At 38.9% G+C, this 15,198-nt stretch overlaps 1 protein-coding gene and 1 pseudogene across 1 annotated transcript in view; one reads left to right on the forward strand and one right to left on the reverse strand.

The window, feature by feature from the left end:
- CA2H3orf20 (chromosome A2 C3orf20 homolog) overlaps positions 1–15,198 on the reverse strand; it is a 90,501-nt gene that overhangs the window by 59,311 nt on the left and 15,992 nt on the right. The window contains exons 6-7 of the mRNA XM_060631857.3: positions 1,281–1,433; positions 384–504 (exon numbers count right to left, since the gene is read on the reverse strand). Coding sequence (XP_060487840.2) covers positions 384–504; positions 1,281–1,433 — 274 coding nt within the window. The remainder of the gene's footprint in view (positions 1–383; positions 505–1,280; positions 1,434–15,198) is intronic.
- On the forward strand, positions 4,579–5,731 carry LOC144613797 (pyridoxal phosphate phosphatase PHOSPHO2-like; annotated as a pseudogene).

Consider the following 15,198-nt stretch of genomic DNA (forward strand, 5'->3'; position numbering starts at 1 on the left):
CTGAGAAGACCAACATAGAATTGCTAACTTTTCTTATTGCCATGTATAGGCATCAAAAATAAAGACAGCAACTACTATAACAGTTATTTCATAAAGTGAAGGGCATTTAACCATCAAAATGTAGTAATATTAAAAATAATAAAAATAAAAAAGGAGGGATATTACTAGGAAAGTCAGTATGGCAGCCAACAGTTACTGTAGACTGGTGAAAAGTTTACCTCAGCCAGCTCCCAACCACTGTTCATCAACTGGGGAAACTCTGAATGAGACCATAAGCTCCTTAAGGGAAAAGCACCTGTCTTACAGGTAGCCCTATGACTCTTAATGCTGGGCAGTCTGAGGAAGACTGCCAAAGCCACCCCACCTGTGCTGTCCATGCCCACCTGATATTCCAGGGAGAGCAAAGTCTCTGTCTTGGAAGTCCAGCTCCACTTGTGGACTACATAGCCCTTGTAGTCATTGGTGGTCCCACCTTCCTCATCCAAGACCAAGACAAATGGGCAACTAGGAGAAATTCAGAGGTGAGAAGTTGATGCCAGACCCCTGAAGGAAGCCCTCATCACTATAGGCTACAGGAAGGCAGGGATCTGAGACTCTGTCTTGGGCTGAAGGAACCATGAAGTCCAGCAGGCAGCCTTACTTCCTCTGCCTAATATGGTCTTAGGCCCTATCACCTGTTGATGCTACTGGAATGTCTGTCATAGAGGGCAGGTCTGAGAGATGATGGAGGTTCAGGCCACATCCAACAGGGGAAGAAATAGAATGTGTGTCCTGTTGCCCAAAAGCTGGAGCATACAGGTGACAAAATGGGAAATGGAACATCTATAATGCAAGAGTCATTCCTTCTGAGAACAGTTCCTCATGAAAGGCCAAAATAAAATCAGCTTTTGGCTGACAAGAATATGTGCCTCTCTTAAAAGACCCCACGGAAGTGGTACCCATGGCCTGTCCTTCACTTACTCCTGGTATAAAAAAATTTTCTCTGCTAAGTAGTTCTTCTAGGAATTCCATCCAAGTCAACAATCAAGATCTTAGTGCCCTGGGGGTATAAGTGAGAAGTAGGACTTTGGGAATTGCCCCTCTCTTTTGCTATGACATGGATCCAGCAAGCAAAGGTCAGGCATCAAAATACCTACAACCTGCAGGCCCTACTTTAACCCTGTCTCACTGCCCTCCTAGACCTCTGGACATTGATGGCCCCTCCTTTTCCCATGGTGCCTCCCTTTGTCACCATCAAAGATGGTGCCAGGATGGGGCCAGGATTCCCCCAACCAACTCACCGGGCCTTCAGGTTGTAGTGAACACAGCCCTGGCCTTCAGCATTGAACAGAGCCAGAAAGGAGAAGCTGGGTGTGTCATTAAAGAGGCAGGTGATGGTTCTCCCTCTGCAGCACGTGGGGATCTGACACATGGCAATATTTCCAGAAGGATAGCTGGCAGAAATGGTCAAGGAGAACTAGCAGAAAACTCTCCGGGTTCTGCTTTCAGGTGCTCCATGGAAAGTAAGTCTACATGTCAAAATGATAGCTATTTGGTGCATCATTCCCAGTCTTCAAAGACCCTCCCTGCACTTTGCATAAGTAACAACTAAATGACTATGGAACCCAACCATGCCCCAGGTGCCTTCTTGTATCTTCTTTCTATTCCTCACAACCACCCTGTGGTAGGTAGTATTATCTCCATCTCAGAGATGAGTAGGGTCTCTCTGTGTCTGGGGGTGCGGGTGGGGGGTGGTTCTTGGGATGTGGGACTTTCAGTGCTAAAACCAGGAAAGTCCCAGGCAAACCAGGACAAGTTGGCCACCCTACAGATGAGAAATCCAAGGACCAGAGAAATGATCTTCCCCACGTGACACCACAAGGAAGTGGCAGAACCAGGACCTGAATTCTGAAGCCAGTGATATTTCTAATGTTGTCAGGCTGCCTTCCCTTACGATCAGTCTAGAAGAGCAGGCAATGTTTCCCTGCTCATTTCCTACTAAGGTGACTCCAAGAAGCACTGGTCTCAGCTAAATAGGAACATGGTGTGGGCAGCTACTGTAGGAATTTCAGTAGTGCCCAGACAGAAGACTTTCAGTGGTTATCACTGGGGTTCAACCTCTTACGGGTTTCCCATTAATGGGGGAAAAAGAGATAAACAGATAGGAATCATAAGTAGTAACCAAATAGAAATTCTGGAGCTGAATAGTACAATAACTGGAATGAAAAGTCACTAGCTGGGTTTAGCAGCAGATTGAAGCAGAAGAATCAGTGAACTTGAGGATAGATCAATTGGGTTTATCCAGTGTGAGAAGCACAAATTAAAAAGAATGAAGAAAATTTAACAGAGCCTAAGAGACCTATGGCAGACCATCAAACATATCAACATATCCATAACAGGAGTTCCAGAAGGACAAGAGAGAGAAGAGAAGAAAGAATATTAGAAGAAATAATGACTGAAAGTTCCACAAATTTGACGAAAGACATGAATCTACACAATCAAGAAACTCAACAAATTCCAAGGAGAATAATTCAAAGAGTGTCACACTGAGACACATTATTATCAAACTGCCAAAAGACAAAGAGAGAATCTTGAAATCAGCAAGAGAAAAGAGACTCATCATATACATGGGATCTTTAATAAGGTTAAGGGCAATTTCTTATCAGAAAACATGGAGGCCAGGAGGCACTGGGATAGAATATTTAAAGAGCTGAAAGAAAAACTGCCAACCAAGAATTCTATATTGAAAAAAACTATCCCTCAAAAATTAAGAAGAAATTAAGGCTTTCCACATAGATAAAAGCTGAGGGAGTTCATCACTAGTAGACCTACCCTACAAGAAATGCTAGTTCTTCAGGCTGAAATGAAATGATACTAGACAGCAACTTAAAGCCATACAAAGAAAAAAAGAACACCAGTAAAGGTGTTTATATAAGTAAATATAAAACCAGTATTATTATATTTTGATTTATAATTCCTCTTTTTTTCTGTATTAGTTGAAAGACAAATGCACAAAACAGTAATCGTACATCTATGTTAATGGCACTCAATGCACATATAAAGATGTAACTTCTGATAACAACATAAACGAAGAAGGATGAGCTGTATAGGAGCAGAGTTTTACATACTATTAAGCCTAAGTTGGTATTAAATCAAACTTGTTTCTTGTCAATTATAATACTCAAGTGTATTAGTTTCTTGGGGCTGCTATAACATCCAGGCCAAACCTGATAACCTGAACAACAGAAATTTATTCTCTCACAGTTTTGGAGGTTAGAAGTCTAAAATCAAGGTGTTGACAGGACCATGATCTTGGGGGCTGTGAAGAAGAATCCTTCCTTTCCTCTCTGTAGTTTCTGGTGGTTGCCAAGAATCTTCAGCATTCCTTGGTTTATAGATGCATAATTCTAATCTCTGCCTCAGTCATCACATGGTCTTCTTCCCTCTTTGTGGTCCCTGCTTTCTCTTCTTAAGGGTACCAGTCATTGGATTGGAAGCCAATAATGACTTCATCTTAATTTATCTTCAAAGACCCTATTTCCAAATATGATCACATTCTGAGGTTCTAGTGAACATAAATTTTTAGGAGACACTATTAAAGTCCATTATACAAGAGTAACCACTAAAAAAATAACTAAAAAATATGGGGCAAAGAAAATGAGAAAAGAATAAAAATGGAATGCTACAAAAAAAATCAGTTAAACACAAAAGAAGGTAATAATAGAGGAGCTGAGGAGCAAAAAAATGACATATATAAAACAAATAGTAAAATGGTGGAATTAAGTCCTTTCATATCAGCAATTACATTAAATACAAATGGACTAAATTCTGCAACCAAAGAGCAGGGATTGTCAGAATGAATTAAAAAAAATCCAACTATATGTTGTCTATAAGAGGTTTATTTGAAATCCAAAGATACAACTATGTTGAAAGTCAAATGATGGGAAAAAAGATATTCCATGCAAATAGTAACCAAAATAGAGAAGAGGTGGCTCTGGTATCAGAGAAAACAGACTTTAAAAATTTCTATAAGAGACAAAGAAGGACATTATGTATTGAGAAAAGGGTCAATACCTAGAGAAGATACAATTATAGACATAAATACACCTAACAACAGAGCCCCAAAATATATAAAGCAAAAATTTACAGGATTAAAAATAGAAAAAGTTTTAAGTTGGAGACTTAAAAAGTTAAAAGTTGGAGACTTCACTACCTCACTGCCTTACACAGAAGGTCAATAAAGAAAACAGAATTTGAACAACACTATAAACTAACTAGACCTAACAGAACACTCCACCCAACAGCAGCAGAATGCACATTCTTCTCAAGTGCATAGGACCATTCTCTGATAGAGACAATATGTTAGGACACAAAACAAGTCTCAATAAATTTTAAAAGATTGGAACCTTAGAAAGTATCTTCTCGGACAACAGAATGAAACTAGAAATCAATGGCAGAAGGATATTTGGAAATTTCTCAGGTGCAAATTAAACAATACACATTTTAAACAACCAATGGATAGAGAAGAAATCACAAGGAAAATTAGATGTGTGAAAACAAAAATACAACACATCAAAACTTACAGGATAAGACACGGGAATGAGGTTGGAGGACAGAGTCCATGGGAATGGCACAGAGGCCAGGAATGGTGCCAACACCTGGCCCAGGTCAGTGAGGAGCCCTGGGGACCCAGCCAAGCCTGCTGCTCCTGTTCTCCAACATGCACCTCACAGGGAATGACCCCCAACTAGGTGCCTACTCCTACATTCAAGGCGACCTGATAAGTTTTCTGTCAGATGTTCCACTGTAATAATGCTGGAGTTATGAAGTCTCTGTTTCTTTGCTCCAAAACAAGACATTCTTCCCTGCATATAGAATAGGAGTAATGTTGGTCAGAATCTGGCTGTTGTTTAAAACTGAAGATTGTCATGACTGCTTAATGTAAGCTCTATTCTGAAATAAAATTAATTGTCTTAGAAATACTAAGTCAGTTTAATTCGTAGTGCTCAAAGAATCATCCACACAGGAACACAGTAATACTGGTGACCCAAATTTGCTTTTGGAACCATGAAACTTTTCTCGTTTTTGACTTTGACAATATAATCACAGATGACAATAGCGATGCATGGATTGTACAGTGTGCTCCAGAGAAAAAGCTTCCTATGGAACTACAAGATTCTTATGAAAAAGGATTTTGGACAGAATTTATGGGCAGAGTCTTTAAGTATTTGGGAGACGAAGGTATAAGAAAAGATGAAAAGAGCAGTGACATCAATGCCTTGGTGAACTTTACCTTATAAAAAGGATAAATTTGGCTGTATCTTATTTCAGATTCAAATTCAGTCTTCATGGATGGGGTTTTAGAAGCTACGAGTTTTCATGATGTGTTAGACAATATGTTTATAAATCCAACATCTTTTGATAGCAATCGTCATCTCTCTGTGAAAAATTATCATGCTCATTCCTGCAATAGGTTCCAAAAAAAAAATATTTGCAAAATGTAGTTTTTGTAGATAAACGGTTACAAGAGGGAGTGAATTATACATGAATGGCTTATGTAGGTGATGGTGAAAATGATGCCTTTCCAGTAACTTTTTTAAAGAATGATGATGCCATGCCACAGAAAGGATATACTTTACGGAAAACTCTTTCCAGAATGTCTTAAAATCTTGAACCTATGGAATATTCTGTTGTAGTTTGGTCTTCAGGTGTTGGAATAATTTCTCATTAACAATTTATTTTTTTATTTTAGAGAGAGTCCATGAGTGGGTGAGAGGGACAAAGGGAGAGAGAAAAACCCAAGCAGGCTCCACAGTGTAGAGCCTGATGCAGGGCTCAATCCCATGACTCTGGGATCACAACCTGAGTCAAAATCAAGAATTGGATGCTCAACCAGGTGAAGCACCCAGGTGTCACCACAGTTTCTAATAAAGGAATAATATACCAACAACAATGAAAAACTTATGGGATAAAGTGAGAACAGCGGTCAGGGAGAAATTTATAGCTGTAAATACCCATATTGAAAGAAGAGAGGCGCCTGGGTGGCTCAGTCAGTTAAGCGTCCACTCTTGATTTCAGCTCACATCATGATCTCATGGTTCGTGAGTTCGAGACCCACATCCAGCTCCACGCTGACAGTGTGAAACCTGCTTGGGATTCACACTCTCTCCCTCTCTCTTTGCCCCTCCCCTGCTCACTCTCTATCTCTCAAATAAATAAATAAGCTTTTTAAAAAAGGGAGAGAAGAAAGATCTCAAATCAATAACCATAATTACCACTTTAGGTACTAGAAAAAGAAGAGCAAATTAAAGTTAAAGCTAGCAGAAGGGAGGAAGTAATAAAGATTAGCAGAAACAGAAACAAAAAAGAGAACAGAAAAGCAACAGAAAGAACCAACAAAACCAAAAGTTGGTTCTTTGAAAAGATCGACAAAATTGAGAAAACTGTAACTAGACTGCCAAAAAAAAAAAAAAAAAAAAGGAAAATTCAAATTCCTAAAATCAGAAATGAAAGTGGAGACATATAAGAGAAGTATATGAACCATTTTACATCTACAGGTTAGATAGCCTACTTGGAAAAAAAATTCCTAGAAACATGCAAAGGGAAATTGCAGGATAAAAGATCAACACCCAGAAAGCAGTTGCCCCTCATGAACATGGGTTGTCTTTCCATTTATCTCATTCTTCTTTAATTTATCTTAACAGTATTTTGTAGTTTTTAGTGTACAAATCTGACACTTCCTTGGTTAAATTTATTCCAAAATATCTTCTTTTTAAAATTTAATTTATTTAAAGTTAATTAATATACAGTGTAGTATTGGTTTCAGAAGTAGACCCCAATTATTCATCACTTACAGATAACACCCCGTGCTCATTCCAAAAAGTGTCCTCCTTAATGCCTGTCACCCATTTAGCCCATACCCCCACCCATATCCCCTCCAGCAGCCCTCAGTTTGTTCAATGTATTTAAGAGTCTCTTACAGTTTACCTTCCCTTCCCTATTTTCATCTGTTTTGTTTCTTAAATTCCATGAGTGAAATACATTTGTCTCTGACTTATTTAGCTTAGCATAATACACTCTAGTTCTACCCACCTTGTTGCAAATGGCAACATTCTTTTTGATCACTAATAATACATTGTGTATGTATGTATGTGCATGTATCTATACATACATGTGTATATATACATACATGTGTATATACACATGTATATATACATACATGTGTATATACATACATGTGTATATACATACATGTGTATATATACATACACATACATACATACATACACACACATACATGCCACATCTTCCTTATCCATTCATCAGCCAAAGGACATTTGGGTTCTTTCCATAATTTGGCTATTGTTGGCAGTGCTGCTATAAACAGTGGGATGCATGTACCCCCTCAAATCAGCATTTTTACATCCTTTGGATAAATTCCTAGTAGTGCAATTGCTAGGTTGTAGGGTAGTTCTATTTTTAATTTTTTGAGGAAACTCCACTAGGTTTTCCAGAGTGGCTGTACCAATTTGCATTCCCACCAGCAGTGCAAAAGGGTTCCTTTTTCTCTGTATCTTTGCCAATATCTGTTGTTGCCTGAGTTGTTAATTTTAGCCATTCTGACAGATGTGAGGTGGTATCTCACTGTGGTTTTGATTTGTATTTCCCTGATGATGAGTGACATTGAGTATCTTTTCATGTGTCTGTTAGCCATCTGGATGTCTTCTTTGGAAAAGTGTCTATTCATATCTTCTGCCCATTTCTTCACTGGACTTTTTGGCTTTTTGAGCTTGATAAGTTGTTTATAGATTTTGGATACTAACCCTTTATCTGATATGTCATTTGCAAATATCTTCTCCCATTATTTCCATTGACTTTTAATTTTGTTAATTGTTTCCTTTGCTGTGCAGAAGCTTTTTATCTTGATGAGGTCCCAATAGTTCATTTTTGCTTTTAATTCCCTTGCCTCTGGAAATATGTCTAGTAAAAAGTTGCTATGGCCAAGGTCAAAGAGGTTGCTGCCTGTTTTCTCCTCTAGTATTTTGATGGTTTCCTATCTCACATTTAGGTCTTTCATATATGTTGAATTTATTTTTGTGTATGGTGTAAGAAAGTGGTCCAGGTTCATTCTTCTGCATGTCGCTGTCCAGTTTTTCCAGCACCATTTGCTGAAGACACTGTCTTTTTTCCATTGGATATTCTTTCATATTTTGTCAAATATTAGTTGGCCATATATTTGTAGGTCCATTTCTGGGTTAGAGAACCCAGAACCATACTGTCTTGATGATTACAGCTTTGTAATATAGCTTGATGCCTGGAGTTATATGCCTTCAGCTTTAGTTTGCTTTTTCAACAATACTTTGGCTATAAAGGGTCTTTTCTGGTTCCATACAAATTTTAGAATTGTTTATTCTAGCTCTGTGAAGACTGCTGGCTTGAGTTTCCCAAACAAACAAAAACTAAAGGAGTTTGTGACCACTAAACCACTCCTGCAAGAAATTTTAAGGGGGAACACTCTGAATGGAGAAAAAAAGAAGACCAAAGCAACAAAGACTACCAAGGGCCAGAGGACATCGCCAGAAACACCAACTCTATAGGTAACACAATGGCACTAAATTCATATCTCTCAACAATTACTCTGAATGTAAATAGACTAAATGCTCCAATAAAATGACATAGGGCATCAAAACGGATAAAAAACAAGATTCATCTATATGCTGCCTACAAGAGACTCATTTTAGATCTAAGGACACCTGCAGATTGAAAGTGAGGGGATGGAGAACCATCTATCATGCTAATGGACATCAAAAGAAAGCTGGAGTAGCCATACTTCAACAAACTAGATTTTAAAACAAAGACTGTAACAAGAGATGAATAAGCGCATTATATCATAATTAAGGGGTCTATCCATCAAGAAAATATAACAATTGTAAATATTTAGGCCCCCAACTTGCAAGACTCAAACATATAAATCAATTAATCACAAACATAAACTCATTGATAATAATGCCATAATAGTAGGAGACTTTAATACCCCACTTACCACAATGGACAGATCATCTAAGCAGAAAATCAGCAGGGAAACAATGGCTGTGAATGACACATACCCCACTTACCACAATGGACAGATCATCTAAGCAGAAAATCAGCAGGGAAACAATGGCTATGAATGACACACTGGACAAGATGAACTTAAAAGATATATTCCGAGGGGCGCCTGGGTGGCTCAGTCGGTTGAGCGTCCGACTTCGGCTTAGGTCACGATCTCGCGGTCCGTGAGTTCGAGCCCCGCGTCAGGCTCTGGGCTGATGGCTCAGAGCCTGGAGCCTGCTTCCGATTCTGTGTCTCCCTCTCTCTCTGCCCCTCCCCCGTTCATGCTCTGTCTCTCTCTGTCTCAAAAATAAATAAATGTTAAAAAAAAATTAAAAAAAAAAAAAAAAAAAAAAAAAAAAGATATATTCCGAACATTTCATCCTAAAGCAACAGAATGCACATTCTTCTCGACTGCACATGGAACATTCTCCAGAAAAGATTACATACTGAGTCACAAATCAGCCCTCAACAAGTACAAAAAGATCAGGATCACACCATGCATATTTTCATATCACAACTCTGTGACACTTGAAATCAACCACAAGAAAAAATTTGGAAAGCCCTCAAACATTGAGGTTAAATAAAATCCTACTAAAGAAATGAATGGGGGGCACCTGGGTGGCTCAGTTAGTTATGCGTCCAACTTTGGCTCAGGTCATGATCTCACCGTTCATGAGTTCGAGCCCCACGTCAGGCTCTGTGCTGACAGCTCAGAGCCTGGAGCCTGCTTCGGATTCTGTGTCTTCCTCTCTCTCTGTCCTTTCCCCACTCATACTGTCTCTCTCTGCCTCTCAAAAAATGAATAAATGCTAAAAAAAAAAAAATCTTAAAAACAAAAAAGAAATGAATGGGTTAACCAGGAAATTAAAGAAGCACTTTAAAAAAAATTTTTTTTAACGTTTATTTATTTTTGAGACAGAGAGAGACAGAGCATGAACGGGGGAGGGTCAGAGAGAGAGGGAGACACAGAATCTGAAACAGGCTCCAGGCTCTGAGCAGTCAGCACAGAGCCCCGACGCGGGGCTGGAACTCACATACCGCGAGATCGTGACCTGAGCCGAAGTCGGACGCTTAACCGACTGAGCCACCCAGGCGCCCCAAAGAAGCACTTTTTAAAAGTACATGCAAGCAAATGAAAATGAAAACATGACAGTCCAAACCCTTTGGGATGCAGCAAAGGCAGTCCTAAGAGGAAAATACATTGCAATTCAGGCCTATCACAAGAAGCAAGAAAGGTCCCAAATACACACATCCTAACCTTACACCTAAAGGAGCTAGAAAAGGAGCAGCAAATAAAGCCTAAAGCTGGCAGAAGAAAGGAAGCAATAAAGATTAGAGCAGAAACAAGATGTAGAAACCAAAACCCCAGTAGAACAGATCAATGAAATTAAAGGCTGTTTTTTTTTTTTTTTGAAGGAAATCTAGCCAGACTTATCAAAAAAAGAGAGAGAACTTAAATAGAAAAAATCACGAATTAAAGAGGAGAGATCACAACCAACACCACAGAAATACAAAAAATTATAAGGGAATACTATGAAAAATTATATGCCAACAAACTGGACAATTTGGAAGAAATGGACAAATTCCTAGAAACTCATACACTACCAAAACTGAAACAGGAAGGAACAGAACATTTGAAGAGGCCCATAATCAGGAAAGAAATTGAATCAGTTATCCAAAACCTTCCAACAAACAAGAGTCTTGGGCCAGATAGCTTCCCAGGGGAATTATACCAGACAGGTGAAGAAGGATTGATGCCTATTCTCCTAAAAGTGTTCTAAAAAATAGAAATGGAAGGCAGCTTCCAGACTCATTCTCTGAAGACAGTGTTACCTTGATTCTAAAACCAGACAAAGACCCCACTAAAAAGTAGAATTACAAGCCAATATCCCTGATGAAATTGGATATTAAAATCCTCAACAAGATACTAACAAATTGAATTCACAGTACATTAAAAGAATTATTCGCCATCATCAAGTGGTATTTTCCCAGGCTGCAAGGCTGGTTCAATATTCACAAAGCAGTCAATGTGATACACCACATTAATAAAAGAAAGGATAAGTACCACATGATCCTCTCAATAGATGCAGAAAAAGCATGTGACAAAATATAGCATCCTTTCTTGATAAAAACCCTCAAGAATGTGGGGATAGAGGGAACAAATCTCAACATCATAAAGGCCACATATGACAGACCCACAGCTAATATCATTCTCAATGGGGAAAAACAGAGCTTCCTCCCTAAGGTCAGGAACATGACAGGGAGGTCCACTCTCACCCCTGTTGTTCAACAGGGTACTGGAAGTCCTAGCCTCGGCAATTAGACAACAAAAAGAAATAAAAGGCATATAAATTGGCAAAGAAGAAGTCAAACCTTTACTCTTTGCAGTGACAAGATACTCTAAATGGAAAACCCAAAAGACTCCACAAAAAACTGCTAGAACTGATACATGAATTCAGCAAAGTCACAGGATATAAAATAAATGTACAGAAGTTGGTTGATTTCTATACACCAATAATGGAGCAGCAGAAAGAGTAATCAAGGAGTCAATCCCACTTACAACTGCACCAAAAACCATAAAATACCTAGGAATAAACCTAATCAAAGAGGTAAAAGATTTGTATAGTGAAAACTATAGAAAGCTTATGAAAGAAACTAAAGAAGACACAAAGAAATGGAAAAACATTCCATGCACATGGATTGGAAGAACAAATATTTGATACTACAAATATTGGTAGTATCAATACTACCCAAAGAAATACACATATTCAGTACAATCCTTATCAAAATACTCTTTTTGACACTATTGTAAATGGCATCATTTCCTTTTGTTCATTTCCTTTTTATTGTTATAGTTGTTCATACAGCATTTCATATCATTTGTGGCTAGTATTTATGAATTGGAAGACTTCATCTTATTCATGGCAATATGCCCCACAGTAAACTACAGATTCAATTCAATCCATATCAAAATTTCATCAATCTTTTTTGCAAAAAATGGAAAACTTATTTTAAAATTCATATGGACTTGCACTGGACCCCACATAACCAAAAAAATATTGAAAAAAGAACAAAGTTGAAGGACTCAAACTTCCTGATTTCAACACATTACTATAAAGCTACAATAATCAAAACACTGTGGCACGAGCACAATAAGACATACAGATCAATGGAATAGAATTAAGACTACAAATGGGGCGCCTGGGTGGCTCAGTCGGTTAAGCGTCCGACTTCAGCTCAGGTCACGATCTCGCGGTCCGTGGGTTCGAGCCCCACGTCGGGCTCTGGGCTGATGGCTCAGAGCCTGGAGCCTGCTTCCGATTCTGTGTCTCACTCTCTCTCTGCCCCTCCCCCGTTCATGCTCTGTCTCTCTCTGTCTCAAAAATAAATAAAAAACGTTAAAAAAAAAAAGACTACAAAAATAAACTCATACATCTACGGTTAACGATCTTCAGCAAGGGTGCCAAGAACATTCAATGGTGAAAGAATAGTTTACTCAAGAAATAGAGGTGGAACAACTGGGAATCACATGTGAAAGAATGGAGTTGGAGCCTTATATCACCATATGCACCATATGCAAAAATCAACTCAAAATGGATCAAAGACCTAAATGTAAGAGCTATAAGTATGAAACTCTTAGAAGACAACACAGGCATGAGAATGGTTTCTTAAATATGAAACCCAAAGCATAAGGAATAAAAAAAAGAAAAACTGGACTTCATAAAAATTAAAAACTTCCACATACCAAAGAGGGTGAGCAAGAGTGAAAAATTTTCCCACAGTATAGGAAAAAAAATTTGCAAATCATATGTCTGATAAGGATCTAGTATCTACAATATATAAAGGAACTCTTACAACTCAGCAAGTAAAGGACAATCAAAAAATGTGCAAAAGACTTGAATACATATTTTTACAAGAAGATACACAAAGAAGGTATATGAATATACTTGAAATTGTTAGTTATTAGAAAAATTCTATTCAAAACCACAATGAGATATGACTTTACATCTACTAGAATGGCTGGAACTTGAAAATTGAAATGTATCAAGTGTAGTCAAGAATGTAGAGAACTTGGAACCCTCATACATGTGGGTGGGGATATAAAATAGCACAGTCACTGTGGAAAACTTTTTGGAGGTTCCTAAGTAAGTTAAACATAGAATTACCATATAATCCAGGAATTCTCCTAGGTATAGACCCAAAAGAATTGAAAACAGGTGTGCAAAAACTTCTATAAGAATGTTCATAGCCAAATGGTGGGGAAAGTCTAATGTCCATAAACAAATGAATGAATTAGAAAAAAGTGGAATATCCATATAACAAAATTTTATACACACACACACATTATAATATATATATAACAGAAATTCTGAGACATGCTGCAATATGTGTGAACCTTGAAAACATTATGCTAAGTGAAGGAGGCCAGACACAAAAGGTCACATGTTGTAGGATTCCATTTACATGAGGTGCCCAGAATAGGCAAATCAAAAGAAATAGAAAACAGATTGGTGGTTGCCAGGGCTAGGGTAGGGGAAAACAGAAAGTAACAGAAAACTGCTTAATGGTTATAGGGTTTTCTTTTGGGGTGATGAAATGGTTGTGGAACTTGATAGCGGTGATGGTAGCACAATGCTGTAAATGCACTAAATGCCACTAAATTGTATATATTAAAATATTTTATTTTATGCTATTTAAATGTCAATTAAAAAAAAGGCAGTGATGTATATTAAAATGTGGATGAACCTTGAAAACATTAATGTGAGTGAAAGAAGCCAGATACAAAAGGCCACATATTGCATGATCCTATTTACATGAAATATCTGAAACAGGCGAATGCATAGAGGCAAAAAGCAGATTAGTGGTCCCCAGGAGCTACAGGGGAGGGGAAATGGGGAGTGACTGCTTAACAGACACATGGGATTTGCTTTCAGGGTGATGAAAACACCCTGAAACTAGATAGTGGTGATGACTGCATAGCATTGTGAATGTACTTAATGCTGTTGAGTGATACACTTTAAAATGGTTAAAACGATAAATTTTATGTTATGTATATTTTACCATATTTAAAAAAAACACAGAGTGGTTCTGAGCGCTCCACCAACCCTTAAGGGCACAGCGCTGAGCACAGCACTGTGCACTGTGATTAGGGTTTGTTTCTAATGTGATGAGTCCGTCTGTGCATATGAAAAAAGGTTTTGAGGGAAGTTTGAGGGGAGAACGGGCAGCTGAGCCAAGACATCCAGGAGGTGCTGACAATGGAATGAATGAAACCCAAATGAAAAGAATACTGGGATGGTTTCTGGGGTCTGGTGTTGACAAAGAGCAAACCAATCAGGGCTGGGAGCTTTTTGGCATCCCAAGGGCAGATGAACCATTTCTACCTGAGAGCTTTGTCCAGCAATCTCCATGGGACCAGAATTAATCGCTGAGCCCAGAAAACGTCTTCCAAACATTTTCTCTACTTCCAAGGGATCCAACAGCTGCATGGGTGCTTTGGCCATTTGAACGCAGTAACACAGAATTTCTCTATCAAGATCACTGGGTCCAACTTCCTCAGCTTCAAATGAAGGGAAGTGAGGCCCAGAGAGATGAAGTGACCTGTGCAGGGTCACCAAGAAGAACTGGCCCTAGAACCCAGCCTCTTGGGACTCCCAAAGAGGAAATGCATTGATGGCCAGGATGTGGTTATTTCTGGCATATGAGTCAAGCATGCCAGCAGCAAGGCCTGCAGGTTTGGGGTGGTCTCACCCAGGGGGACCTCAGGATTCTGGAACAGGGAAGAGAACAGACTGTGCTCTAGCCCACCTACTCTGGTCCTGCTGATAGCAACAGAATTCACAGACATAGCTTTTCCAGGGGCTCAGGAAGACGATCCTACTCAAGGCAGTGGAAGAATAGGAAAGGGGGAAAGGAGAGCCCTTGACCCACAGCAAGCAGCAGCTACCCTGGAAGGAGTTTGCCATGTACGGTATGACAAGGCTCACTGGAAGCAAGGCTGAGCAGAGTGTGATGAATGGATTCATTTACAGTCAGAGAAACAATAGGACTCCTTTGACAGGGTGCTTAAATTCTGAATTCCCAGTTCAGTCGGAGAGGAGGCCAAATGAAGTGAGGGGGGACTGC

This window comes from Panthera onca, chromosome A2 (assembly GCF_046562875.1).
Source record: "Panthera onca isolate mPanOnc1 chromosome A2, mPanOnc1 haplotype 2, whole genome shotgun sequence".
Lineage (NCBI taxonomy): Eukaryota > Metazoa > Chordata > Mammalia > Carnivora > Felidae > Panthera > Panthera onca.